This window comes from Pseudopodoces humilis, chromosome 11 (assembly GCF_049639895.1).
Source record: "Pseudopodoces humilis isolate 2021_Gansu_Grassland_sample_001 chromosome 11, ASM4963989v1, whole genome shotgun sequence".
NCBI lineage: Eukaryota > Metazoa > Chordata > Aves > Passeriformes > Paridae > Pseudopodoces > Pseudopodoces humilis.
This window is the reverse complement of record NC_142210.1, coordinates 21,064,156-21,089,850: the sequence shown is the minus strand read 5'-3', so window position 1 is coordinate 21,089,850 and position 25,695 is coordinate 21,064,156. Positions and strand designations below refer to the sequence as shown.

Here is a 25,695-nt window from a genome sequence, read left to right as displayed (position 1 = left end):
CTGCAGCCCGTCCTTGCTGCCTTTTCCTGAGATAAACCCTGCCTGGAGCAGCACAAACTCTGACTCCCTGCAGCACTCTGGGAAAGCCAGCCTGGCCCACGCCACCTCATATCAAATAATCCATGGCATCAGTTTGGATGGCCCCGAAGAGCAGCTCCCCTGTGAGACCATCCCTCCGTCAGCAGATTTCCCCAGGAACAAAGGCAGCTGCATCTGTGTTATCTCCCGGCTGGAATCGCCTCTCCCAGGATTGTACAGAAATGTTTCTTGTTTAGGCAAGAGGAACAGAAAGCACTGTGAGGGGTGTCCTTGTTGATAAGGGATGTGTTGAGCTAAGCAAGCCTGGCGTTTCCACGGGCCGGCTCTGACATGGAGTGGGTGAAGGTGGCTCTGCCAAGTTTGTGCTGAAGCAGAGCTGGGTGAGCCCAGACTGGGGCTCATCCATGGCAGCTCGTTAAAGGCTGATCCAGCTGTGTGAGGAGGGATTTAGCATCGCTGAAAGTTCCATGGTCAAGCATCAGTGGCAGGTGGGAATGGGATGTGCTCTGTAACCCTGGCACACTAAATTTGGGGTGGCTAAAGTGGAAAAGGTTTGGGATGGCTGTAGAGAAATCTGCTTGTGCTGTGTTTTCTCTGTGGAGAAGCTGGTGGGCTCCACCTGGTTTTAGAGGGGAGGTCACGGTAAGGTAAGAAGGGAGTGCCCAGGGAGACCCCAGGTCCTTGGGGACACCCAAAGGGTCACAATTACTTGCTGGCACCAAACCAGGAACTGGTTGTTAGGACTTATTAGGAACAAGCCACTTCAGAAAGAGGCAGAGTGAGCTCCAAAACCTTGGAGATGGATTTTCCCATCTCTTGTTGCACCTCTGCCCTTTGCAGTGTCCCCCTGTGTGGCAGGGATGTTGAGTGCCCACGAGCTGGTGGCACAGCAGAGCCTGGCACTCAGCACTTTGACAGAGCACAGACTTCAGTGTGTTTTTCCCAGCCTGGCGTGATTTCCCTTTTATTTTTTGCTATAAAACAGCAGTGATCTGGACAGGGCTGCTCCTCCTGAGCTGTGACACACCCTGTGCAGATCAGTTAATCTCTGCCTGCTTTTCTTTTTGCTCGGTATTACAGCCTTGTGAGGGCTTTGGGAGAATTAACGACTGTAAACAGCTTTGATGAGTGTTACAATTAAAGACAAATTGCAAGTTCAAGGAATCACAAGCAGCCAGCTTGGGAAGGTATTGCAGGTTGGTGGTGGTTGTCCCTCAGATGCTGGAGATCAGAGAGATGTCTCTGTCAATGCCTTTGGCAGGATCTGGGCTCTGGGGGTCAGGGGGTTGTCCCCTGTGTCCTGGGAAGGGACAGTGTCATGCCCACAGCACGACAGCAGAAGGAGTATTGCTCAAAACTACCCCCCACCTGACAATTACATTATTTTTAGCTTTCTATGAAATTTCTCTGGTCAGAAGATCACAGTTCACCATCACTGCTTGCTTTCAAGACAGTAAGGGCAAGAAAATTCTAATGAACTCTTCATTCCTCAAGTGTTTACTTCTATTTTAGACACTTAAGTAAGACTCAGACTGCAATTAGCCAGCCCAGTCTTTCCCATGCCCTGACCCTGGGTTTAGACAAAGGCCACAGTGCTGTCTCATTAAAGATCCACAGCGACATTTCTTTTCATAAGGAAGTTTAAGAAAATACTAGTTCATTTAACAAATGTGTTTTTACACTGACCTTCCTGTAATTAGCATTCAGACTACCCTATAAAATGCCAAAAAGGTTCTTAATGGCAATAATAAAGAGATCACAAACTAAGAGGAGCCAGAGATACTGGCCATTTCTTCCCCAAGACTGTTGTTTAATCTATAGTGTGTATGTTTGTGTTGGATTGTGGTTGTGTATTTGCTGCCCTGTGTAAAGGGGCTTTTTCCCTTCTGCTGCTGCCGTTTTTCCCCCTCAGAATGAAATTCTGGTAAGTTCTCCCCTCTGCCCCCCAATTCCATCTCCATATTTTAGACTAACTGGAGGCAAGAATTTATGTTGTTATGAAGATTTCTTTAATGGGGTGAAACTTCTCATTTCCATCCTGAATAATTTATGGCCAGCTCATTCCCACTAGTTCTAACTAGGGGCTGTTAGCCTAATTATTTTCTTTTCCTGCTGATACTCCTTATTTACGTATAAACAGTGGTTGTATCCTCTCTCAACCTGCTTTTTTTCTTTCAGCTAAGTAAGCCAAAATTCTCGTGAAGTTGTGCTTTCTTACTTCAGGTAAAAAAATTATTAAATCCATTAATGAAGACCCAGTTGGGATCCTGATCACCTGTCCCAGTTTATCTTTGCTCAGCAGGTGAAATGCTGCTCTGAGGAGCTGCTGAGCAAACCTCCACTGATTTGAACATGATCACGACCTCCCCTGCCAAATTCAAGTGTTTGTAAAGTCATATAGAGGAGCTTGATAAGTAATCTGATTTTTAAGTGGGGGTTATTTATGTATAGCCACAGAAAATGAAGGTTTGACTGCTTAATTGAGCAACTGGTCTAGTGGAAATTGCCCCTGCCAGTGGCAGGGGGTTGGAATCAGATGATCTTTAAGGCCCCTTCCAACCCAAAACATTTGATGGTTCTGAGATTATCTGCAGAGCAGTTGCAGGGAAGATTCATCTACATTGCTGGTGTCCAAGTCTGGCATTCAAAGGTTAGAGGTCTTTCAGGTGATATTTCTGCTTAATTGTCACTGATTAAACTAATTTACAGCAAACTGTACAAAATTTGAGTGAATTTTCTGAGAGCTACTTCTCCAGTGCCCTTCTCAGAAGGCAATTCCACCTGAAAAAATAAGGTTTTTCCTTGGCTGCCTCATCAAACCCCTTTACCAAACCTTCTTACCTGTGTTATGAGGTGCCCATGTTGCAAAGTTTAGGGTTTTCACATCTTTTCCTGGGGCTTAGAGCAGAGTGTTGTTAGCAGGAGGAGCAAGACTGTGCACAGGAACCACGTCCATTGCTGGATTGCCCTGTTTTCTCTCCTGGATTATCTGTATTTCATATTTGAAGGCTATAAATGAATCATTTCAGTAAAGAGAATGCAGCTAAAACTCAGGGAGAGCACGTATTTGGCACCCATCTCCGACGTGTGAGAACTGTGCCAAATCTGCTGCTCTCTTTTGAGGCACAAGACAGCGTCCTCAGTTTTGTAGCAGGCAGCAGCACCCACTGAGCACTTCAGAAATCTGATCTATTTTCTTCTGGAAATGTGATGGAGTGTTTGAACTACACGACTGAGAATGGTTTTGAAAAATGGTGCTTGGCAGCTTTGTTTGCTTTCTGAAATCTTTTGGAAACACCAGTTTTAGGAAAACTAACCGCAACCCTAACAGAAGGATTAATTCATCTGTTTCCTAAAGGAAAAATAATTACTACAGATCATTCAAAGCTCCCAGGGAGTCGGCAGAGAAGTCTTCCCCAGAGCTGTTGTCTGTGACAGCCGATCTGGCTGTGATGCTGTAAAATCAATCATCCCTCTTGGCCGGGGCAGTGAGCAGGAGGAGACACCTCTGCGCTGGCACCTGGAGACTCAAAGCTGCTGCTGAGACTTTCCTTTAGCTGAATGTGTTGAGAGATGCAGCATCTGCCGTGGTTGGTGCTTATGAAGAGATATGAGGGAGATGGTTTTAATTTAAGCTATTCCAGTTCTTCATTCCTAGGGATGCACAGTGCCCCAGAGGGAAGCTCAGCTCGGTGCTGGCGGTGGGAGAGTGTGGGTGCACAGGCAGGGTGGGAAATGAAGCATTTTACATCAAAGTGAAACCACTGGGAAAACTGAACCAGTGGTGGCAAAGGGCAGCAGGGGAAGAATGTGGAGAAAAGCCTTGCAGGAAAGCTGTGAGCACATGAGGGGGTTGGAGCTGGGGTTTCAGAGAGCTCAGAGACATCCCAGAGCTCTGCAGGGGGAGTGGGATGGTGGATCATCCGTGACGGCTGCTGGCAGGGAGGAACCTGGTGGGACTTTAATAGCTATCAGCATGCTGCTGTAAAATATTAGTTCTCCTGGGAGGAGAGCCCCAGGTGAGTGGTAGAAATAGGAAGAAAAATAGGAAGAAAAAAGGAAAGAGATGGGGAGGCAGCGGAGCTGGGCTGGGTGGCTGAGCATCAGAGCGCTCAGCTCACCTCTACCTGCTCTGCTCCAGGGCAGGTGGGATGGATCCTTGGCAAGGACTGCCTGTCTTGAGTTGCTTTCCCACTGAACAAGACATTTTTCATTTCACATTTCCACAGGAAAATGTCAGTTCCAGAGGAAAAAAAAAAAAGTGATTGTTGTTTTTATTGTTATCTGCTGTCAGTTCTTCCTTCAGGCTCTCACTTTTCTCACTGTAAGCTCTCCAGGCAGGGATTTATTCACCACTTCCAAATGACTGGCATGAAGGTACTGTGCCAGCAGAAAGAAATATCCATACTGATAGGAGTTAATATCTTACTTAGATATTTTCCTTTTGGAATGAAATGGAAAAACTGGACAACCAAAATTCAAATTGTTTTTGTATTCTTTTGAAACCTCTCTTTAATTGGTTGGATTCAAATTTTTTTTGGAGGGAAGCATATTTTTTCTATCAAAAATCTAGAAGCAAGGATTTTTCTCCAGGCATATCTTGTCATGTGAATTTTATCAGCTCTCCAGACAAATGAAAAGGTCAGGTAGGTGACAGTGGAGGTGGGAGTGACTCTTTTGTTCAAGAAGATCTTGTCTTTACAGCTTTGAAGATATTTCTGGCTTTGAAGAAGACCTCACACATTTCTTTTTCCTAATTCTCAGCCTCTGGCTTCTAGCTTGTCAAGAGATTCTGGACATTGAAGATGCTTGGCCTCTAAACCTCAAGGAAAATCATCGTGCCTGCATCCAGGAGAAAGGAGATTTCAGCTCCTATTTAGGTACTTGTGAAACCATCGTGTCACTCCTCTGAGTTTTCATTCAGAGCCCTTGAAAATCAATTGTTCCATGAGCAGCCAAGCTGGCAGCTTGTGCTCTGCCTGGTTCCATGGGCCCTCTGCCCTGCCCTGCCAGCTCTCCTTGCCCAGGTCCCCATGGGTCCCCAGTGCCATCAAGGATCTCAGGCAGGAGGTGCCTCTCTCCATTTCCCTGCCTGTTCCCTCACCTTGAAACCTGAGCAAATGCAGCACTCTGAGAGCATCACTGCCATGCCAAATGTGGAACAGTGCTGGCAAATGGGTTCAAAACCTGTCAGAAGTGTGGTGGGAGGGGGGCAGGCCAGGCAGGGGAGTACACCAGCGGATCTTTGTGACAGTCAATGTGGACAGACACTGCTTCCCTTCATTTGCAGAGCACAGCACAGCCATTCCTGAGCACAGACTGCCCCTTCTGAGATCCCCTAGTGCATCCCTGTCCCCATCCTGCTCCCCAAGGGCTTGGGGTCGCCTTTGTAGTGGGTTTATTCAGTGATTAGCAGGGAATCAGGGGGGTTATGCTGTTTGTGTTGGTTTCTGCTGTTTTATGGGGGAAGAAAGGTTTAATTGTGCAGGTGATGGACTGAGGTGATAAGTGCTGAATTCAAAAGCTGCTCCCACTCTGGTGGTGGGGAGTTACTTCTGCAGGATCCACCTCCATGGTGTGGCTGTTCAACTAGAGCTGGATGATGGTGTTGGAAGCCTGCCCATCACATCCACTGGGCTCTCTGGTAATGACCCCACTGCTCTCTGACACGGTGACTGTGAAGGGCCTGGGCCAAAGCTGTGGGCCTGGTCCTCCAGGAAGGGGGGGAATTGAAGCAAATTTGGAATCAAAGTATAGCTGGGACCTGAGCAGAAAGGCCAACCATATGCCAGCTTTGGGCAGAGCAGGGAGATGTATGGACATGTACAGTACAGCCAGCTGTGTTCAGTGGCTCTCACCAGTCTCTGAGCAGACTTTGGAGGAGCAGGACTGTTCCTCATTTGTTGAAATGCAGCCCTCAGCATGATGAGTGATTTCTTGGCAGGATATCAAATATTGCTGAGGCCACGGAAATCAAACTCTTCCAGTAGTAAGGAGACTTTAAAGTTTCAGGACATCCATCCTACCCCTGCTCCCTCTGTCCATCATTGGCAGATCTTGGTGGTCCTTCTACCTCCAAAAACCTTGCTCAGATGCTGCAGTGATGGTGACAGTGTCCCAGCTGTGCCTGTCCTCGAATGGACCTTGGGTGGACCTGCAGGAACCTGAACAGGTCCCAAGGACCGATGCTGCTCATTGCATCCAGAGCTGTTGAGCATCCCACAGGAGGGTGTTGGGATGTGGATAAGCCACAGACTGCTTTGCCCAATGCTCTTCCTTCTCCATTCCTGTCTCTGTGAGCAGCAGAGCCTGTGGCATCCTCTCCTTCACCACTCAACAGCTGCAGATTCACTGTTCACATGGAATCAGAGAATGGTTTGGGTTTGAAGAGACTTTAAAGCTCATCCAGTTCCAACCCACTTCCATGAGCAGGGACACATTCCACTGTCCCAGGTTTCTCCAAGCCACATCCAGCCCAGCCTTGGACACTTCCAGGGATCCAGGGGCAGCCACAGCTTCTCTGGGCAGCCTGTTCCAGGCCCTCACCACCCTCAGTGGGAAGAATTTCTTCCCAATATCTAATCTAAATCTACCCTCCTCCAGCTTAAAGCCTTTCTGCTTTGTCATCACTTAGAGTCTGCAAATGGAAATTAAAAAGCCTCTGAAAGAATCTGTAAGTAATTTCTAATGATCCTTCCCAGGACATTTTATGAAATGAAGGACCTCTGTGCTCTGTCTGCAGTTAACCAAGGTCCTCTGGAACCAGGAGAATATTTTAAGAACAATGTTACTTTGCAGCAGCTCATAGCTAATGAATTCCCAATTCATATTTCACAGTAGGTTTAGAAGAAAAGAAAAATCCATTTTCCTCACAGCTGTAATGTATTTTCTTTCTAGTCACTCGTGGAACAGATTGTGCTCAGACCTGCAGCAGTGTAACAAAAGCACAAGTAGAGTTTGGCTACTTCGTGTCCAGGGTCCCTCATCCACTCCATGCTCTAATTGGATTAAAAGTGTGCATTTCAGAGGCTGCCAGAGGCTCCATTTTCATATTATTTTGTTGGGTGCTCTCCCCATTTCTTTTTATTCTGTTTTTGCTAAGTGCCTGCAAAACAAATTACAGCAAATATTCCCTCATCAGGGCAATGCTTCTTCATTCACAGTGCATTTTAGTTTGTACATGTTGATGCATCCATCTAAATTGTGCTGGCGGAGACCTTGAAGGGAGTCATTAGGAAATTTCATCTGTTTGGTGATCAGCTTTCTTTCATTTGCCCTGGTTCTTTTGATTCAGGATCAAAGGAGAGAGGCATGAGAGTAAAATCATAGAATCCTAGAAGGGTTTGGGTAGGAAGAGACCTTAAAGATCATCTTGTTCCACCCCGCTGCCATGGGCAGGGACAGCTTTCACTATCCCAGGTTGCTCAGAGCCCCATCCAACCTGGCCTTGGGCACTTCCAGGGATCTGGGGCTGTGAACAAACAGCAGGGATGCAAAAACTGCCTCAGTAGGTGATGAAGCATCTTCTGTCATCTGTGCTCCCCTTTGGGCAGCAGCTGGCACAGAATGTCAGCAGATCTGTGCTGGAGAGGTGGCAAACAGAGCTGGTGTGACCTGATTGGGGCTTTTTCAAGGCATTTAGTCTGCCAGACAGGACAACAAAATCCCCATGCATTATTTTGGCTGGGTATTTGAGTCTAGCAGATGGCCAGGATGTAGCTGGCGTCAGAGTAGCCTCTCTGGGTCACATTTCTTTCCTTTTCTTCTCTTTGTTCCCAGGAGTCACCTTCAGTCCCATGTCTGCTGGGTCCTTAAAATTTTAGGAAAAATACCCATTTCCAGTCAGTGAGATAAACTGCTAATGGAAACAGATACGGGAGAAAATCTTCCAGACCTAGCAAACATTTTACCCAAATCAATGGGTTTCTAAAGAATATTTTTATTTTGGCTAATCAACCAAGAACTAGTCTGGCAACAATTACCCCCAACTCTTGTTCCTGGAGATCCACTGTTTGCTCCTGGGATGTGCTAGTGTGCACTTTCACATAAATGTAATAATTTTGGGCAGCTGCTTCAGCAAGTGATTTGGAGAATTCCATCAGCTTATTCTCAGTGAACATTTTTCTCAGATCTAGACTACAAATTTCTGACTTCACTTGGGATCTGTATTTCCTATATCTCATCTCTTCCAGATGATTCCATGTTTTCAAAGGCTTGGCATGAGGCAGTTGTGGTTTTGCCAGGGTTGTCACAGCCAACAGACCTACATCTCATGATGCTGATGCTGATGTGCATCCCAGCTCTGCTTTTCACTTGCCTGTTTGGTTGCTATTTTGCATCTGCAGCGAATCAAAGCATGGTCACATTGATAGTAGGGTCTTTAAGCATTTTAGCTTCAATTTTTGGTCTTCAGAGTACTGTAAATAGTACTTAAATGGTGACATTAATGCACTGCCTTAGAAGTAAGAGCAAAGGAGGAATCTGAAAGTACAAGTGGATGTGGATGTGCATGAGCATGCCAACATGTTGATTCTTGAAGTTCATTAAGAAAAATACCCAGGGAAACGTAAAATTTGTAAGATTGGTTATAGATAATGAATGCAGCTGAATTGTGCACCAGCTGGAATGTTGTGCACCAGCTGGGCAAGCAGCTCTTTTCCATAATCCTGAATTCACCTTAGAACTTTTAATTACTCAACTCAAATTTCCAATTATTTTCAAGACTGTGTGACAGAACATAATCCCTGGCCTAATGTCAGCACTGATTCTGACTCATATCTTCCCTCTTATCTTTGAGTAACAGTGCTGGATGTAGCCACCCTGGAAGACTCATTTTTTGAGCTCGTATCTCTAAGATCTGTTTGTAAAACTATCTTGAAAGGGCTGGCACAGGAGTGCCATTTGTTTTAAAGGGAATTGGGTATTCCAGCTGCTCCTGGGGCTTAGTAAAGCTCAGGACAGCACACATAAACACTCTTATAATCATAACGTTTTCTTCTTGGCTGTGTGCAATACAAAACACCCAGAGGAATCAGGCAAGCAACAGCAGCAGCAGCTTCTTGACCTGCAAGCAAAAACCTCCACAGAGGTTTTCTGTACAGCAGCACAACGCCCTTTCTGCACTGAGTCCAGCAATCCCACCCTGGCAAAGAGCATCAGAGCTGGGGCAGAGAGCCATCCCTCCAATGGCACTGACAGACAAAACCCCCAAAATATACTGGAACAAAAGCCCAGGGTTTTGCCAGGTTTCTGATTTAATGGGCTTTGGTTTTTATTTTTTATTTATTTTTTTTATTTTATTACTGGGTTGATGTGGGAAACAGGCTCCCTGATAAAGGTGAGCAGGAAAGTCACAGCTTTATGTCACAATCTCTGCAGTTTGTTCTCCCAACAGATAATTCTGCATCTGCAAAAACATTGGTTGCTTCATGCCTCTTTATTGTGTTTGGGGGGAGAGGAAAAGAGCCCTCCTGAGCTTTCCAGGGTGGATTTCAAGGTCAGAAGTCACAGAGAATAAGCAGATTTCCTCTCCCTGCTAACCTCCAAGGGCCACCCAGCTCATCCCAGTCCCTGGTGCTCAGGGTCAACACCAAATACTCAGTTACACTTCTGTGGTTGCACTGTGTAATTATGGAGATTATCCTAATGGAGTTTGGAACTTGAGTACTCAGTGCCAGCTCAGATGGGGGGCAGCACTGTCAGCACCTGCTGCTGTGATGCCTGTCCCCTGGGAGGCACTTTCCCTGGGAATTATACATATTTATAGAGAGACAGACAATTTATCCTGCTTTGGGCTTCAAGCTCCTCACCCCACTTCAGCTGTCCCTTGCTGCCCACCCACGGGCTCTGCAAGTTATTCCTGCCAGCCCCACACTGTGCCCCATTGCAGGGGCCATGGGGAGGATCTTTATCCCCCAGGGGTCTCAGCATTGCAGGCTGGGGCAGGAGGAAGAACCTTGGAACAGCTGCTGGGGGAGAAGCACAGAGGCTTTACAGCTCCCAGCCTGTTGTGTCAGCAAAACCACCCCTGTCTCAGGACCCTTATCTGCCACCAGTGTAAATAATTTCTAAATGAGCTGGAAGGATGAAGACTGATGAACTCAGTTTTGCTGGAAAATGTTATCAGGTTGGGAACAGGGACGGCTGAACACTCCCTTATCTGTCCTGGATGAGAGGTGGGGGATAACTGGGGTCTCCCCAGCCCAACTCAGTGGCAGCATTTTACTCTTCTGTATCAAACTGAAGAGTTTTAGCTATTTGCTTTCATTTCTGCTGTTTGTGCATTTTGCTGTGTTTATTATTCAGTGCCTTCTGTCCTTTCCCTGTCCCCTGTGCCAGCGATTAAGAAGATGCTGATGCTGTTGTGGGCTTTGGCACCTGGAGGTTGGGCTCAGAGCATCCTGTTGGTGTGCAGGGAACACCAGTGTGGTGATTGAGCCACAGTGCCCACTGAAAAAATTCCTGTTGTCCCATGTTCCCATTTAAAATCCCTACTAAACCCCCAACCTGACAGCAAAAGCCATGTAACAAATGTCAGGCTTAAATCATGATTTAATGTTTGCTGGGATGGGGTATTTGAACTGCCTTGATATGGTAAGCTATATAAATGTTAAAAAAGAAATTTGTTAATTATCTATTAAAGCATTTCTCTCTTAATTTTCCACTTAAATCCAGACTGGATGGACAGCAATGGAAAATCTTTCCTGGCTGTTGGCTCCTTAGTGCTTTGTGTGTTTATTTATGCCCACACCAAAGGGATTCAGGTAGAAAATGCTGCTCAGGGCAGTTTTCAGGCTCAGAGTGGTCACAGAAACCCTCCTTGGAATCAATCTTTCAATCTCCTCCATGAAGACTTCATGGGATCCAGCTGCATCCAATTTGGGGCACATTACAGCCACTGTCCCAGTTATCCCAGGCCACTCCTCCCACCCAGCATTGCTCCAGCATGAGGTAGGGCTCAAATAGCAGCCACGGTGCCAAGGCAAGCCTGAAAGGAGCTCCACGCCAGCAGCCTGCCAGAAATGCACCCCCCACGGGAATTTAATTATTCCTGTGTCCGCAGGGCAGCAGTCGGAGGCAGCAGGATGGGCCGGGTGGATTTAGCTGCTGCAAGAGGATGGTGCTGACATGAATCCCTGCCAAAGCCCCACCAGGACTCCTGAGGCAGCCCCAGAGCCCTCCAATACATAAAATAAATAAAATAGATACCTATGTAGAGTGTATGTAAATATTATACTCACGTGTACAAAATGAGGAGGTAACTTGATAACTTCTGATCTGCCCAATAAGGACCCTTTGCTTTGTTTTTGCCTGTAAAAAGCAACAATTGTTCCTTATTTTTGTCTATATTTGGTGTAATCAGATCCCTCAACCACTGAAGCTCATTTCCTGCTGCTGGGTACATCCAAGCTATTATTGAGTATTTATTTTTCCACCGGCCTCTCTGTTTCTAATTACTTTGTGCTGATATTATGTGACAATGTTGAGTCTGCACCTCCTTTAATACCTGCCACATGCTGAGTATATTGTAAACAACACATTTTTCAGCTATTTCCTGCTATTATTTACCTCTTTATTTCTGATCTTACTATTTCTGGATATTTAATAAAGCTGTTTTCTGGTGGGGCTATTGGCCAGGAGGACAAGCAGACAGAAAGTGTACAGATACGTTAGAAGAAACTTTACTAGTGATGCTTAAAACTGGTAAAATCTTGTGGGGTTTGTTGCTCTTTTTTTAATGGAAGACAGAGTTTTGCTGCAGCAAAAGTGATAAAAGCCTGCTGGTGCAGAAAAATAGTATCTCTGTATGCTCACACATAAATAGCCTGTGTGGTGCTGCTACTGCTGCTCTGGCAACAGCCACTTGTGCTTAAAATCTGTTTCTTCTTATTATATGACAGACATCAGAATTTTACACGTGTGGGATGTCTCTCATAAACTGATTTTGTTTGGAAGACAGCAAACATTTTTTGAGAGATGAAGGGGAAAACTATTGAAAGAGGGGAGAACATATTTGATATTTTATTTATATGTATTTATAAAATATATTTATGTAAGAATTTTGGCTCTATTAAAGCCTTGTAAGAGTTATGGTGCCATTGCTTTCCTGAGCTGGCAGGTGCTGGCCCTGGCCCACCTGCTGTGCTACCAGTAAAATTGGTGCTTTGCTTTTTGGAGGATTATTCCTCTTCCCAAATTAAACCTCTGGTCTGATGGACCAGGGCTCTCAGCTGGGTGGAGGCAAAGCGCTGCTCCTGGAGCACTCACTCACTCCTGCTGGATTTTGTACTTTCCCCTTCTGGAAATCCTAAATCAGCCTGAGCATCATCTGAAGCTGGGGTGTTTCTGTGGCTGCCAAGCTTGACAGCAGCTGCTGTCACCTGTGCAGTCTCCATGCTGTGGGTGCATTATTGTTCACAGCATCTTCATCCCTGGCTGCCACAGGAGCACATCCCTGCAGCTCTGAGGAGAGCCTGGCCCTCCAATGAGCAGGGCTTTTCTGGGCTCCTATCCAGCACTGAACATGGAAAATTCCAACAGTCAGCCCTGTGCGTGATCAAGCTGTTTGGGATCTTTGAACTTTCAAAATAAACATGAACAAAACTGGTGATTTCCAACAGCAGATTCTGTTGAAAAGAAAATTGGCAAAGCAGCTACCTGCCCGAGTTATTTCCCACCTAAAATGAGAAACACTGACCTCTGGCTTTTAAAAAAGCCTTGCTTCAACTCTCATCTGGGTAATTTGTATAAATTTACATTTGAACAATAACAGGCTCTCTTTCCTGCCTGCCACCTGCATCACACCTGGCCACTTCAGCTGCAAAAACACATGAAATTATGGAAGAATCACCATTTTTCTGAAGCTTTGCCTGGAGTGTCTCACCTGTAGACTCCAGCTAGTTTTCCCCATTAAACATTTAACAATCATATTTTAAAAGCTCCATTTACATTTAAAATCCCCTTTTGTGGTTTCTATGCCTAACATATACATGCACCATGACCTGATAAAAGTTCTACCTGCAGAAGAGCTGTAACAGCATCCACACTCAGGATAGGAAGCTGTGGGTGTGCCCAGTGGAGCTTGGGCAGCAACACAGGGACAAAACAAAAATGCCTGGCTGGATCTAAAGGAAAATTTTACCAAATTTATTAAGTACTCTAGATCCAGAGTTATCAGAATTTTGTTTTTTCTAAGTTTAACAATATTTTCAAGCATTGGGAAAAGGAATTCCATCCTCACTGCAGTTAAACTCAGGGAGTAATACAAACCTACAGGAGCACTTTGGCAGTTTTCCTCCAAAACCAGCTCTGAAGTAAGTTGCTTTTTCTTGCAATCCCAGGCCTTGTTTTCCTCTGACTGGTGACAATCTGTGTCTGTTAGGCTGCACAACCACACACGTGGCTGCCAGCCTGCTTTGAAAGAGAGGATAACAAGGCAGCGTGATCCCATTAGCTCTGATTTTTGTTGGTATTTGTTCCATTTAATCACAACAGGTTTGTTGTGTCAGTGTGGTGCAAAGGATGTGTTGTCACATAAAAGCACAGCTCTGAAACACCAGGTGGGGCTGGGTTTTGAAATGGAGCTGTTAAGTCAGGCCCTTTGCTTAACTTCATGTAGTGAACAGGTTAGTTTTAGAAATACTTGCAGCTTTACCATGAGAAACGTGGCTTGCTCAACAGAGCATTAATTACTGGTACTGTAAATGTTTTTTAACAGCATTAGTGATCTCTGGGATTTTCAGAAAAAGAAGAAATCTACCCTTAACTGTTGCTTCACCACTGCCTGGTTTTCCTCCAATGGGAAATTCCAAGGCAGCACTACCCAGTGCCCCAGACTGGGGCAGGACTTGTGCTGCTTTATTTTCACTGGAGCATATGAAATCCAACACATCCTGTCTTGCAGCCAGTTACACACACTGCTCACTTCCTTTTGCTGCCTTTGATCAGCAAAATTAAACAACCAGTGAGGCAGACACAGCACAAGTAGCTGTTACTCCACTGCTGCTTCTTCTCCTCTGCCTGGGCCAGGAACAGCTGCTCAAGCACACTGGAAAATAACAAATGATACCAAAAAAGCTGTTGACAAAATTAATTTCCTCTCCTGCAATCCTTATTTAGATCTAGGTAGCAAAATTTGGTACCATTTGACTGTAATGCATTGTTTTGTGCTTTATCAAGTCTCTAAATTCTCTCAGAGGTTTTCCAGCAAAAACAATGCTGATGTAATAAAAAAAATTTAAAAATTATCAGGAGATCAAACAATTTAGTGGGCACACTTCAGCCTCAACTACTAGACTTGTTCAAGCACAAAGTTCAGTATCAGTGTCTAGAGGCATCCCTGGTTTATGATACTGAACAAATACGGCATTATTTATACCAAAGTTCACCAGCACACTGGAACTTGAGTAATTATTCTGATTAATCACAGAGGATACTACATGGCACTGAAATTCATCTACATACAAGTTACTCCAAGTGCAGTCTCACAAATACTGTTTTCATCATGAAAACGTAAGTCTCTCTTGATACTGTATGAAGAACTAGTTCACAGTTATGGAATTGTTTCAGTGAAGAACTCCCCACTTGTACTAGGGAAATACCCATTTTAAAGAAATTATCCCAGAAGTCAAATGCAAGAACTGTAAAATATATCATAAAAGGAGAAACATCTGTATAGATTTTTAGGGATTCAAGCACTGTCAATCTTGAAAGACATTTCAGTCCTTTTATTAAGATGTTTTAGCTGGTTGCTGCTAATCAGGTTTGTCTCCACCTCCTTATTTATCCATCTAATACAAACCTATCAAATATCTGTTGTCCTCCAGTTCAACTTGTGGTTATACCACAACCAACTAGAGTGAGGAAAATCACAGAAAAAAAAAATTTACCACCTGCAGGCCTATTTTTAAACTAAAATAGCGAGAATTAGACTTGTATTAAATATTTTGCCTTTGCCTTCACATAAATTCAAAGGGGGAGTTGGTACTTTCAGTCACAACAAGCTGTACAACTATTTGTACCAATACGATTTAAAATTGATTAAACTGTCCTACACATGCATGGGACAAAGGGCTCAGTTTTTTCCTACTGGGACTTTCACTGGTGCCAACTGAACAGCAAATTCCTGGCAGTGGAAGGAAAACTGCAAATCAAACAATTCCTGTGCCATTTTCCAATTAGAATTTAAGAAAAATACCAGAAAACCAACCATGCTCTGTCCAACAGGGTACAAAATCTTTATTCACCAATAAGTTAAAGTCTTCTTATAAATAGATGTTCTAGTCTTTTGTACTCTGCACTGAGCATAAAACCAAGGTTCAGTTATTCCTCAGACTCTGATCCCTCTTCATCCTGGCTGATCTGGAAGTAGCGCAGCTCGTACGTCTCCTTGTCGGATGCCACGACGCGGAGCCAGTCCCGCAGGTTGTTCTTCTTGAGGTACTTCTTGGTGAGGTATTTCAGGTACCTGAAAACCAGGAATTTCACATTAGAAGCTTCTCACTGGACAAGCCCTGCTGCTGCCTGCACTCCACCCAACACAATGTCACAAGCAGGGTAATACCACAGTAATTATACCCAGAAATAGAAAATTTTCACTATAGCAGGCGATAAAAGCATATTTTCACTACAGATACGTAGAAATTCATTATTCATTTGACTACACAGTAAAACGCCAGGAACCAGAAAGCACTGGTACCTGGTTCTAAACCTTGGTCCAGCATAACAGATTCTCCTGCACTTGTATCAGCAAACAAAGTGGGGATGCAGGGAAGGATTTGTACCTCTTATCAGTGCACTCAGCTCTTGTGTGTCCTAACAAACTGATCAGTTTAAGACTTCATTTGGCTTGAAGGGTTTGTTTGCAACAACCCACATCATGCACACATTCATTATAATACAACCAATTAAATAATCAAACAGCCACCCGTGACATTAATTCAGTGTTATTTTAAAGGTCCACCTCCCCCTGATACTCTTCTTAGGGCCTATATAAAGTATCTCTATTAATATGCTTAGAGTCAACATTAATTAGCAATCAAGCCTTGAGTTTTAAAAAGCGATTTTTAAATATCTGATATAATAAATCTGTTTTAATTACATGTTTCACTAATATTTACAAGTGCTATGAAGGTTAAGAGCTAACACCTCTCCAAGTATCAGAAGTGCACTAATTGGAATTCACTTTGCAGGCAGGAACTGAATATTAATGGGCGTTTATGGGACATGGTTTAGTGGTGGATTTGGCATTGTCAGGTTTATGGCTGGACTTGATGATCATGAAGATCTTTCCCAAGCTAAATGACTCTGGTTTTATGTTCAACATCCCACAGTTCAAACCCCACAAACACCAACCTTTTAGAAAACTGCTTCTCAGACGTCACTGTGATCTTGTTCTTCAGACGTTCAATGTGAACGGTATTGCCCAAGTTTCCAGTTTTCCCATTGACCTTAACCTTCTCCTTTAGGAATTGTTCCTGTTTCAACATTAAAGAAATAGAACACTAGGGAATGGCACCCTAGGTATGAACTAGGGAAGGGACCCTAGTCAGGAAGCAACATTAAAAACCACCATTTACTTATGTCCTGACAAGAAGTATTTAGAGTGCAAAAATACTTTATAGCATGTAATTATAAAAAATCACCCCTGCGCTAGAACAGAAATTAATTTAAAAGAGTTCTATTCATGGATGGGTATGAAGCATGCTATAAAACAATTCATTTTTTTTTTAATGACACCATTTTAAAGTACAGCTGATGATTTAACTCATTTAGAATGTAGCTTTTCAACTGTACTTCAGTTACTGCACTAAGACTTTTATTATACTATGCGTCATAAGTATAAACAAAACCACTTACAAAATTCCCGGAATCAAAGATTCCATCTTCCACAGGATGGGTCAAGTCAAGGCAAAACTTCCAGGCTGACTTTTTGGATTTTCGATCCTTTTGCTGAAACACCAAAGAATTCCTCACCATTAACAAACCGCGCCATAAAAAACTTTTACCCGACCCAAGGGGGTGACACACAGGGCAGCGGGAGCGCCACCTCCCGGCCAGCGCGGCTCACTGCAGCCGGCTCAGCACGGCCCGACACGGCCGCGTCCCACACGAAGCGCTCTCGGGAAAGCCCCGCTCGCAGCGGGCCGGCCGCCGGCTCCTCACCCGGCCCACGGCACCTCACCCGGCCCAAGGGTCCCCCGGCCGGCCCCGCCGCCTCCCTCCCGCTCTCACCGGCGCCATGGCTCCCACAGAAAGGAAGTGCGGCCGGCCACGCCGCGCTTTTATAGCAGCGGCGGTGACGTCACCGCGCCGACGCGCGGGGCACGCCGGGAGGCGCCGGCAGTCCCGGGAAGATGGCGGCCCCATGAAGGGAATCCCGTGTGGAATTTCCCGGCGTTGTTCCCGCGGGAGGGGAAGCGGCCGCACGCCTTCCTCTTCACCTTCCTCTTCCCCCCAGCACGAACCGCAACCGCCCGTCCCCCCCGCCCTGCAAGTGGCTGCGAAGCCCCCTTGGCAGCCCCACCGCGCTCCCGTAACTGTAACCAGTACAATCTCCCCACAGCACTGACACCTTTATTGTTTCTGGAGCAAAACACACACACACGTACAAATCTTTCCCCTGATCGTTTCCACGGTGTTGAGAACAGTAACAGAGCTTCCCAAACAGACACCGGAGCTGCTGCGGCGCCCGGCTCACAGGGTGGGTTCCTAAAAGCCGTGGAGGCCGTGGCGCTCCGGGAGCAGCAGCAGCCAGGTTCGCTTACAACACACAGCACAGGACAAAAGGGGTTCTTCGATACAGCAAAGCACAGCAAACATTTCCTCGGAGTTCAACAAACCCAAGTCACTCCCGGATGCCAAACACTGCAGGGCCACAGTGCAGGTGCTGGAGAGCCTCCGACCACCTCGTGCTGAGCTGCCGATCGCTCCAGGATGCGCGCCTTCACTAACATTCCCAGCAGGTACCCGAGATACCCTGAACAAGGTCTCTTTATAGCCTGAAGTCTACCGTAACAAACTACATTCTAATTACTCAACCAAAAAAAAAAAATAAAATAAAATAGTGGGATTTATTGAATTTTGAATTCTTGTGAGACTGACCTGCAGTAACCATAAGAGTTAGAACTGTCAACAAACTTGACTTCTTTACAGATTATGTAAAATTATCTGTATTGTGAAACTACAGATCATGCACCGTTTCTGGGTACACTTCGGATTAGAAAAACCTGCAAGAGAAACAATGAACTTCAGCTTAAAAAAAACAGCCCTGAGAACATGGCTCAACCAGCAAGAGCCCAGTTGAAAAACCACCATTATAAGCAAAAATTAGAAGGATCTGTTGAATTCTTAAAGTATTATTTGCCAACATTTGAGGCAGGAAACACTGCAGTCTTTCCAATTGTGTGAAGTAGTAAGAGAAACTCAATGAACAGGAGTCATAAAAAACCACGTTATTTGGAGTGGAAATACCTCTCACCACCTCCCTGTGTTCACAGGCTTTACTCTAAGCAATTGCCATCAGCTATAAGTAGTTTATGGTTTTGACACAATTTAAGTGTTAAGACAGTAATACAGAACAAATACACCGGTAAGATTTGTTTTAAAGTAAAGCTATGAAAGGAGAACTTCCCTAAGCACTTGGTTATGGATATTAAAAATACACATCTCTATGGACTACTGATCACAAAGTTTGTTGCAACGATTCTGACAGGAAACTGAAGCGTCTTACTTTGGAGAAAAAAAAAAGCCTCAAATACATGTTTTAATTTAGAAGCAACTTTTAACCTTACTGAAACTTGGAGATTATGCTTTAAGACATGCTTATGTACCTATGGGAAACTTCATGCATGATGCTCTGCACTTCCATGGTGCCTGAAGTGCTTCACAAAGACAACTAAGTAGATAAGAACAAACCTATAATGAAGTACTTAATCATTTAAATCTTGCAGAACTGAAGGTTGCAATAGAAGGACATCTGAAAGTCCCAAGGAGGACTCTTCCAGCAAGATGGAGGTCATGAAACCTCTATCTTTAGATTGCTGTAGTACCTGAAAACTCCAGTCAGGCCAGGACTCCACTTGTAGGATCAGGGCTTAATCCAGCCCTGGTCCCAGAGAGCTTAATCCAAGTAACTGCTCAGATTGTGGGCCAGTGACATCGAGTACCTGTCTTCCAAAAAGGTTTTAGAGGACAGACAGGAACCTGAAAATAGACTAAAGCACTACCAGAGCAGGGACAAATTCAAGTCTTGTAGTTCTCAAGCGTATTGGAAGTATTTGTACTATGGTGATAGAACTTGCATTAGTTTGATGTAGCAACCTGTGACTTCCCATGTGACACCACACAGCTCAGCTTGCTGTCAGCATCAGCAATGGTTACAGACACCTCCAAAGCCAACAAAGCCTGACTTCCAGGTACCAGCTTGATGGAGAGGCAGAAGGGAGCACAGTGCGGACTAGCCCGAACTATTCCACATCCACTTCAGAGCTATTCTGGAAGCATTTCAAGCTAGAGCTTCTTTTCAAAGCACTTTTGCCATTTCAGTCAAGGTGCTATTTTTAGAGTTCACCTGCAACACGTTTTGTGCTAGGCAAGAGCGTGTGGGCAGATCCTACCTCTGCTAGGTGTCCCAGGTAGCTGTGCTTCATTATCAGAGTGTATTTATTGCTGTCTTTACCTTCACTGGTACTGCTCTCCCTGGTGTGGGAACAACACATGCTTTTGCCACCTGCATTACACCTCCAAGGTTTGCTAAGCCCTGCCCCAGTGTGACCAAGGGCAGCTCGTGACAGTTGCCACGAGCCTTCTGGAGACTAGAGAGTAGAAACTATGAAGCTGAAAACATTTTAAGCAGTTAAGAGCAGCATGAAGTCCAACTCTGGCTGCCAAGTAGTGTGAATTTTGTGCGTGCTGTCCAGGGCAGCTTCTGTGTCATCCTCCATCAGCCACTAAGCATTAAGGCAAGTTCATGAAACAATTTATCAACTGTGAAGAGAGGTCTGAGCCGTGGACTAAGGAAGTTTCCCTACTCATGAAGAGTCACCAAGTCTTAGAATTCAAGCTGAATGCCTTACACAGAAGCAGGCCAATTATCCTTCCGTAACTATTGCTGTGAAGCCTTGTTAAGCTACTAAATAGTTAAGAGGCATGCATGTGTGTTGCTATGACTCAGAACTCCCCAGGACAGGAGCCAGCTTCCCTAACTAGGTAGCAAGTTATTTACTTTTATAGTGAAGCCATGGTTGTTCGGTATCATCTGTCAAGTTTATGTCTTGAAAATACAACAGTTTTATTTTTTTTTAAAAAAGAATCACATGCATTTAGTTTAGGCTCAATGCTACAGTTTGTCCCACTTTCTGAAAAACATGTGGTCCCTGTGCTACAAAAATATGGTCTGAACCTGAAGGTTAAAACCTAAAGCTGGAAGCACTGCAACAGATTCCCATGAGTTTGTCACCCTTTTATAGTTAAGATAAATATAATAAAGGAAAGCAATTGAACTGCATTTTTCTATTTTATTTTTCAAGTCTGACAAAGGCCTCGAGTGAAAGTCTATAGCTTTAACATCCATTCTCACCTTTGTGTCCCCTTGACCTATCTATGTCTTATCTACTCAATATTCCAACGGCCTGCCTAAACCACAGGTAGGCTTTTTTTTTAAACCATTTTATCGTTACAATAAGCCAACAAGTTGGCAAAGAAGAAAACAGAGGTAATACAGTTTAGTTGCACATGGCCACTGGGGCTTGGTCAAGCCAGCTGGCATTTCTGATCACTTGAGTTTCTTGGTCTAAAACTTGTGATTGGCACCTACAGTTCTGCAAGAGTCCCAATCCACAAAGTACTTAAGCTTTAAAAAAAGGAAAGAAAAAAAAAAAAGCTACTTTTATTGTCAATTCTACCTAAAGATGTCAAGAAAAATACTATTTGTGCTCTAGGTCACTTTATAATCCTAGATATCTACCAGCTTATCTAAAAGCCCCTGAATACTGTATTTTGTCTGTTCATACAGACAAACACTGTTTTGCTCAAGCAAATAAAAATATATCCACTAGTAACACCTGATTGGTTTCTTAGATCCATAGCTGAAACCCACAGGAATGTTAAAATAGTTACAATTAAGGAATTAAAATCTCAGTGATTTTGAAAACTGCCAGTTAGCCTGCAACACTAATCCAGAATCCAGCACTGCTTTTTAACAATTCAAAAAGGAAATGAGGTTGCTTGTGAAGGCCAGAGCTTTGGTGACAATAAGGACCAAATTTATAGATCTGTGGTTTGTCCAGACCTGAGCAGTTGCCCGAGCCTGGCAATCTTCTTTACTTGCAAGGCTTTATGGCTACAGCACATTCTTCGTTCATTGCACTTATGACAGATATCTGGAAGAGAAGACACAGAGGTGAGCTCCAGCCCAGGCCACAGGAAGTGCTCCTAAAAAGTTACAAACTTTCCCATTTTAATATCTATCCCAGCTCTTTGGAGTGCTCCAATGCACACGTCAAAGACCAATCCCCACCCCTCAAACACACTCTTCAGAAAGAGATATGGGTGGTCAATATCAGAGTAAGACTTCTTCATTGTATCATCAAGTGGGATTAACCATAACTGTTCATGCCTGCCCTCCCTACTTACCTGCACATCTTCATTGGCATTGAATTTTCCTTCTATTTCTTTGCCAAGATCCCCTTCTGGCAGCTTTAGATCCTCACGAACTTCACCACTTTCTGTCAGCAGGGAGAGATACCCATCCTGAATGCCTATCAGCTGCAAAGAGAAGTTCATTTTTAGAAGTTTATCTTCAGCAGTCACCAGCAGTAGTAACTTAATGTAAGCAGAAGGCAGTGAACTCTACCTGCTAAAATAAGTCTTTAGTACTCTGTAACCGTTAAGAACCTTATTTAAATCCATTTTTAACAAAAGTTCAGTGGGCTGAGAGTTAAGGCAACTGTAGCAAAAGGTATTCTGCTATCAAGAACCAACAGAATTCTGCTGGTTACTTCCTAGTAGGTGGGACATTAGAACCCCATCTGTGTGATTTAGGAAATGTGGTGTTTCCAGGTCAGTGGTACAACTTTCTTCATTGGTGAATTAGAAACAATAACTGGAATGGAGTTAAGTCAACAGCACTGCTTGTATAAAGTGCACAAAATACACAACAGTGTAACTACACACTTCTATACCTGCATCTATACAATGAGATAGTATCATTTACATTAAACACTAATAAATTAGGGAACATCCACTAAGCCCTAGACCACTTTTGTAATGCTGTTTTCAGCCTAACCAAAAGCCTGGGCTAAGGGAAATGGCTATTTTGATAGAGCAGGTTGGGGAATTTGGAACACGGAACAGTAAATCCAAAAAATTAGAAGCCCAGAACAAAAGAGAAAGACCATCAAGGTAACACTAAGAACTTCTTGGAAGGTTTGAACCCTAAGACAGGTTGGTCACACTTTATTCCAACAGCATCAGATGTCCTAAAAACACTAAAGACTGTTCAAAACATTGAACTTGGCCTTTGTCAAGCAATTGCAGCTTTCCAGATGATGTGGATGTGTCAGTTTCTGATTAGAACTATTTCTAATGCAATAAGACAGCAAACAAGTTACAACTCAGCCTGAACTGTGCTTTTAAAAACTCGCTAACCATAATCACAGGGCATTAGAGAGAAGTTGCTCTCTTCATACATTTCATTGCAGAGCTCAGGAGCTTCGAAACTATTTGATGTCATCTAAAGCCACTTTACCCACAAGAAGCAGAAAACACTTTGGCAAGTGTTATAATTGGTATCAGATACAGTTAGGACTATTTTGGTGATTCATCTACCCCATGTAAGAGTGAAACTATAAATTACAATTTATGCTTAGACTCAAATTTAGTTATTATTAGATCTTGATTCTCCCTTTAGCTAATATTAACTTACATCAGGGAAAACCTCTCTCCATATTCTAAAGGATGTCAGTACCACAAAGAATCCAGAAGTGGCCTTATAACAATAGCTAGAAAAATCATGGTATAAATTATGTCTATTACCTGTCATGCTTAAAGACTGCTACTCTGACCTGAGGTTGTTTATACACTAAGGAGCTCTCTCTTCATCAGTGAGTTTTAACAATTCAGTAGATGCTATGAGTTCAGCTGTGTCATGTCCAGACAGGTAAGTCCCATTAATTCTGACTTTAGTGAGAGGCAAATTCGGAGATGAAGAGAGTTTATGTGTGGTGCTAAGAGTATAAAACCTTATATGACTGTTAACTCACCTGGTAATCATTCCTCTTGATATTTGGAACATCCATGTTATGAGTTGATGGGCAAATATCTTCATATTTTTTACCAGTGAAGATATCAATACCAACCAAATGGACCTGTAAGAGTAGAAGAATAGCTTCAGTTACTGTTGGTCCTGGAGAAGCAAGATGTTATTACCATCAGTATTGTTGGTTCTCCTCTACTCCTATGAGATCACATGCAATCCCAGATCCTGCCTCAACCCTTTGCTTGTGGTATGAAAACATCCCTCACACTGAGAGGGGCCTCTCGCTCCCTTCCACAGCACACTACAGAAATCCTACATGAGAACAAGACCAGCCACTGTTATCTTCCACTGCCTTCTGTAGATTTACAGCAGCAAGCTAAGAGTTCAGAGTTGTTAGGAACATGTTTATTTTAAGATCTAGCTGCTCTAAGAAACAGACAGTTAAGGGGAAAATAGGTGGTCATGCACAGAGATCACAGCAGCTCCCACCTCCCTTTATGCCATCTGCACTGCTTGCTGCAGCTAGAGCTTAGATGACCAGTTTAACCAGTTCTTCTCAGGTCCTTTTCCTCTCATTTCTGTATTTAAGAAATTTGGATCTGTCTATTAAAACAAGCCATTAAAAAAAGGGGAAGGAGAAAGGAAAAACATAGGAAGAGCTTGACCTACTCTAGCTTGGACAAACCCCAAATACTCTACTCCCCTACACATATTGTACAAGGTCGTGGAAACTTACATATCTCCTTACTCTGTGCTTGTAACAGATCTGTCTCTAAACTCTGATACACCCACCCCAAAGTGTGGCTGAATGAATGAATGAAGAGGGATTTCAGCCTTGCTCCAAGCTCTGGACAGCTGCATAAGCCAACTGTTTGGCCACTGTTTGGCAGGGCTGCAGCCCCAGACAGTGGCTAAGAACATCCCTGCTGGGACACGGCCACTCCTCTCTCAGTGCTGGAATAAGGAAGGAGCTGCGAGGCGCAGGCAGCAGAACAGGGCCAAGGCAGACCCACAGAGTACCACCGAGTGTCTGCCGAGCTCTGGGTTATGTAACACAGCACGGGCACTCCTGGTCTAACACCGCAATAGTAAAAGTCTGCCGGCACGGGCAGACACAGAAGTGCTCTGGTGGGTAGTGACAGCACAACCCAACCACGCCCTAGTGATTTCATCAGCCCCCCTTCCAGAACTTACTGTACCCCCGCTACAGAAACTGGTCTTGTCATTATGAGTGTTAAAACTTTTCTTTTTTTTTTTTTTAAAAAAAAGCGTTAACGAATAAAAGTTGGGAGAACAAACCAACCCCCCCCGTTTCTCAATCCTTCCTGCTTTACAGGCCTGCAACCCCTCGAGCCAGCTCTGGATTGATGAGACATCGCTTCGAGAAAGGCAAAGGCGGGACGCAGAGCCAAATGAAACGCTACACCCTTCCCTGACGGCCAGCTGGGAGCCGCAGGAGCGCACACTGCGGGCTGTGCGACAGCCGGGCCGGCAGCGCTCACCTTGGCGTGGCCGTGCTTGCCAGTCTTGGAGGTGGACATTTCCACGATCTTGCAGGGACGCCCCTTGAGCACCACGAAGCCGTTCTTGCGCAGCGCCGAGCACTGCATGGGGTAGGTGGAGGAGGCGCCGGCATCGCCCGTGGTGAAGTCGAGCTCGTCGGCCATGGCGGTGAGAGGGGGAGGACTGGCGGCGGGGGGGCTGCGCGACAACGAGAGAGGATCGGCTCGGAGCCCCGGCGGCGGGAGGGGGAGAAGGGGACGGACAGGGACCGAACCATCCACCGCGGGGAGCGCGGACCGGGCCCCCCCACCCCGCACACGTGCGCGGCGGGCGGGACCCGCCACGTGCCGCGGGCCCCCGGCCTCCCGCCCCCGGGCCTGCTTCGCCCCCCTTCCTTCCCGTCCCCGCGGCCCCTGTTACCTTGCGAGGAGGATCGGGGGGTGCCGGGGGTCGCGGAGGTCCCGGGGGAGCGGGGCGGGAGCGGCGGGTGCGGCGCACTCGCGCCCGACACCACTGCGGCGGCCGGCGGGAAGGGGCGGCGCGGGCAGCGCGCGCACGGCCTGGCCCCGCCCCTCACTTCCGCCTCCGCTCATTGGCCCGCGGCCATTCCGTGGGGGGCGTGGCCTTTCAGCCCCTCCCCCGAACCACGTGCCGGCGGCGCTTCCCGTGCCCGCCCACTCGCGCGCGCTGCCCACGCCCCCTCCCCGCACCCGCGGGAGGCGGGCGAGCTCAGGGCGTTGCGGAGGCGGCGCTCCTCAGCCGCCAGGCGGCGCCGCGCACCGCCGCCTCCCCACAGCCCACACGGCCCGCCGCCATCTTGAGTGGCTGAGGGAGCCGCGGGTCCTTGGCTATGGCGGAGGGAGTTAGAGGAATGTGGGGGAATGTGTGTCCCAAAA

At 45.4% G+C, this 25,695-nt stretch overlaps 2 protein-coding genes across 3 annotated transcripts; both read right to left on the bottom strand.

Moving 5' to 3' along the window:
- Nucleotides 1–15,251: 15,251 nt before the first annotated feature.
- On the bottom strand, nucleotides 15,252–17,340 carry RPL22L1 (ribosomal protein L22 like 1). Its single transcript, XM_005525097.3, has 4 exons — nucleotides 17,272–17,340; nucleotides 16,897–16,989; nucleotides 16,393–16,514; nucleotides 15,252–15,505 (listed from the first exon to the last, which is right to left on the bottom strand). Exons 1-4 carry the CDS (start codon nucleotides 17,278–17,280, stop codon nucleotides 15,361–15,363), a joined length of 369 nt encoding a protein of 122 aa, XP_005525154.1. The 5' UTR covers nucleotides 17,281–17,340; the 3' UTR covers nucleotides 15,252–15,360.
- A 253-nt stretch (nucleotides 17,341–17,593) lies between these two features.
- EIF5A2 (eukaryotic translation initiation factor 5A2) lies at nucleotides 17,594–25,314 on the bottom strand. 2 transcript variants are annotated; one of them, XM_014254446.2, is made up of 6 exons: nucleotides 25,220–25,314; nucleotides 24,799–24,997; nucleotides 23,301–23,405; nucleotides 21,673–21,804; nucleotides 21,329–21,419; nucleotides 17,594–18,266 (listed from the first exon to the last, which is right to left on the bottom strand). In XM_014254446.2, exons 2-5 carry the CDS (start codon nucleotides 24,961–24,963, stop codon nucleotides 21,360–21,362), a joined length of 462 nt encoding a protein of 153 aa, XP_014109921.1. In that variant the 5' UTR covers nucleotides 24,964–24,997; nucleotides 25,220–25,314; the 3' UTR covers nucleotides 17,594–18,266; nucleotides 21,329–21,359. The 2 variants fall into 2 exon arrangements, with proteins under 2 accessions (XP_014109921.1, XP_005525153.1); XM_005525096.3 differs by lacking the exon at nucleotides 17,594–18,266 and having other exon boundaries at nucleotides 20,536–21,419.
- Nucleotides 25,315–25,695: the final 381 nt, after the last annotated feature.

Bases quoted from the DNA above. Each gene is read 5' to 3' on its own strand.
- RPL22L1 (XM_005525097.3), bottom strand. The intron at 16,515-16,896 runs GTAAGTGGTTTT...ATGTTGAAACAG, and splicing joins TCTTTGATTCCGGGAATTTT to GAACAATTCCTAAAGGAGAA. The intron at 15,506-16,392 runs GTTGGTGTTTGT...CCTGGTTTTCAG, and splicing joins GAGAAGCAGTTTTCTAAAAG to GTACCTGAAATACCTCACCA.
- EIF5A2 (XM_014254446.2), bottom strand. From the start codon at position 24,963: ATGGCCGACGAGCTCGACTTCACCACGGGCGATGCCGGCGCCTCCTCC. The intron at 23,406-24,798 runs GTGAGCGCTGCC...CTACTCTTACAG, and splicing joins GCAAGCACGGCCACGCCAAG to GTCCATTTGGTTGGTATTGA. The intron at 21,420-21,672 runs GTAAGTAGGGAG...CTTCTCTTCCAG, and splicing joins ATGCCAATGAAGATGTGCAG to ATATCTGTCATAAGTGCAAT.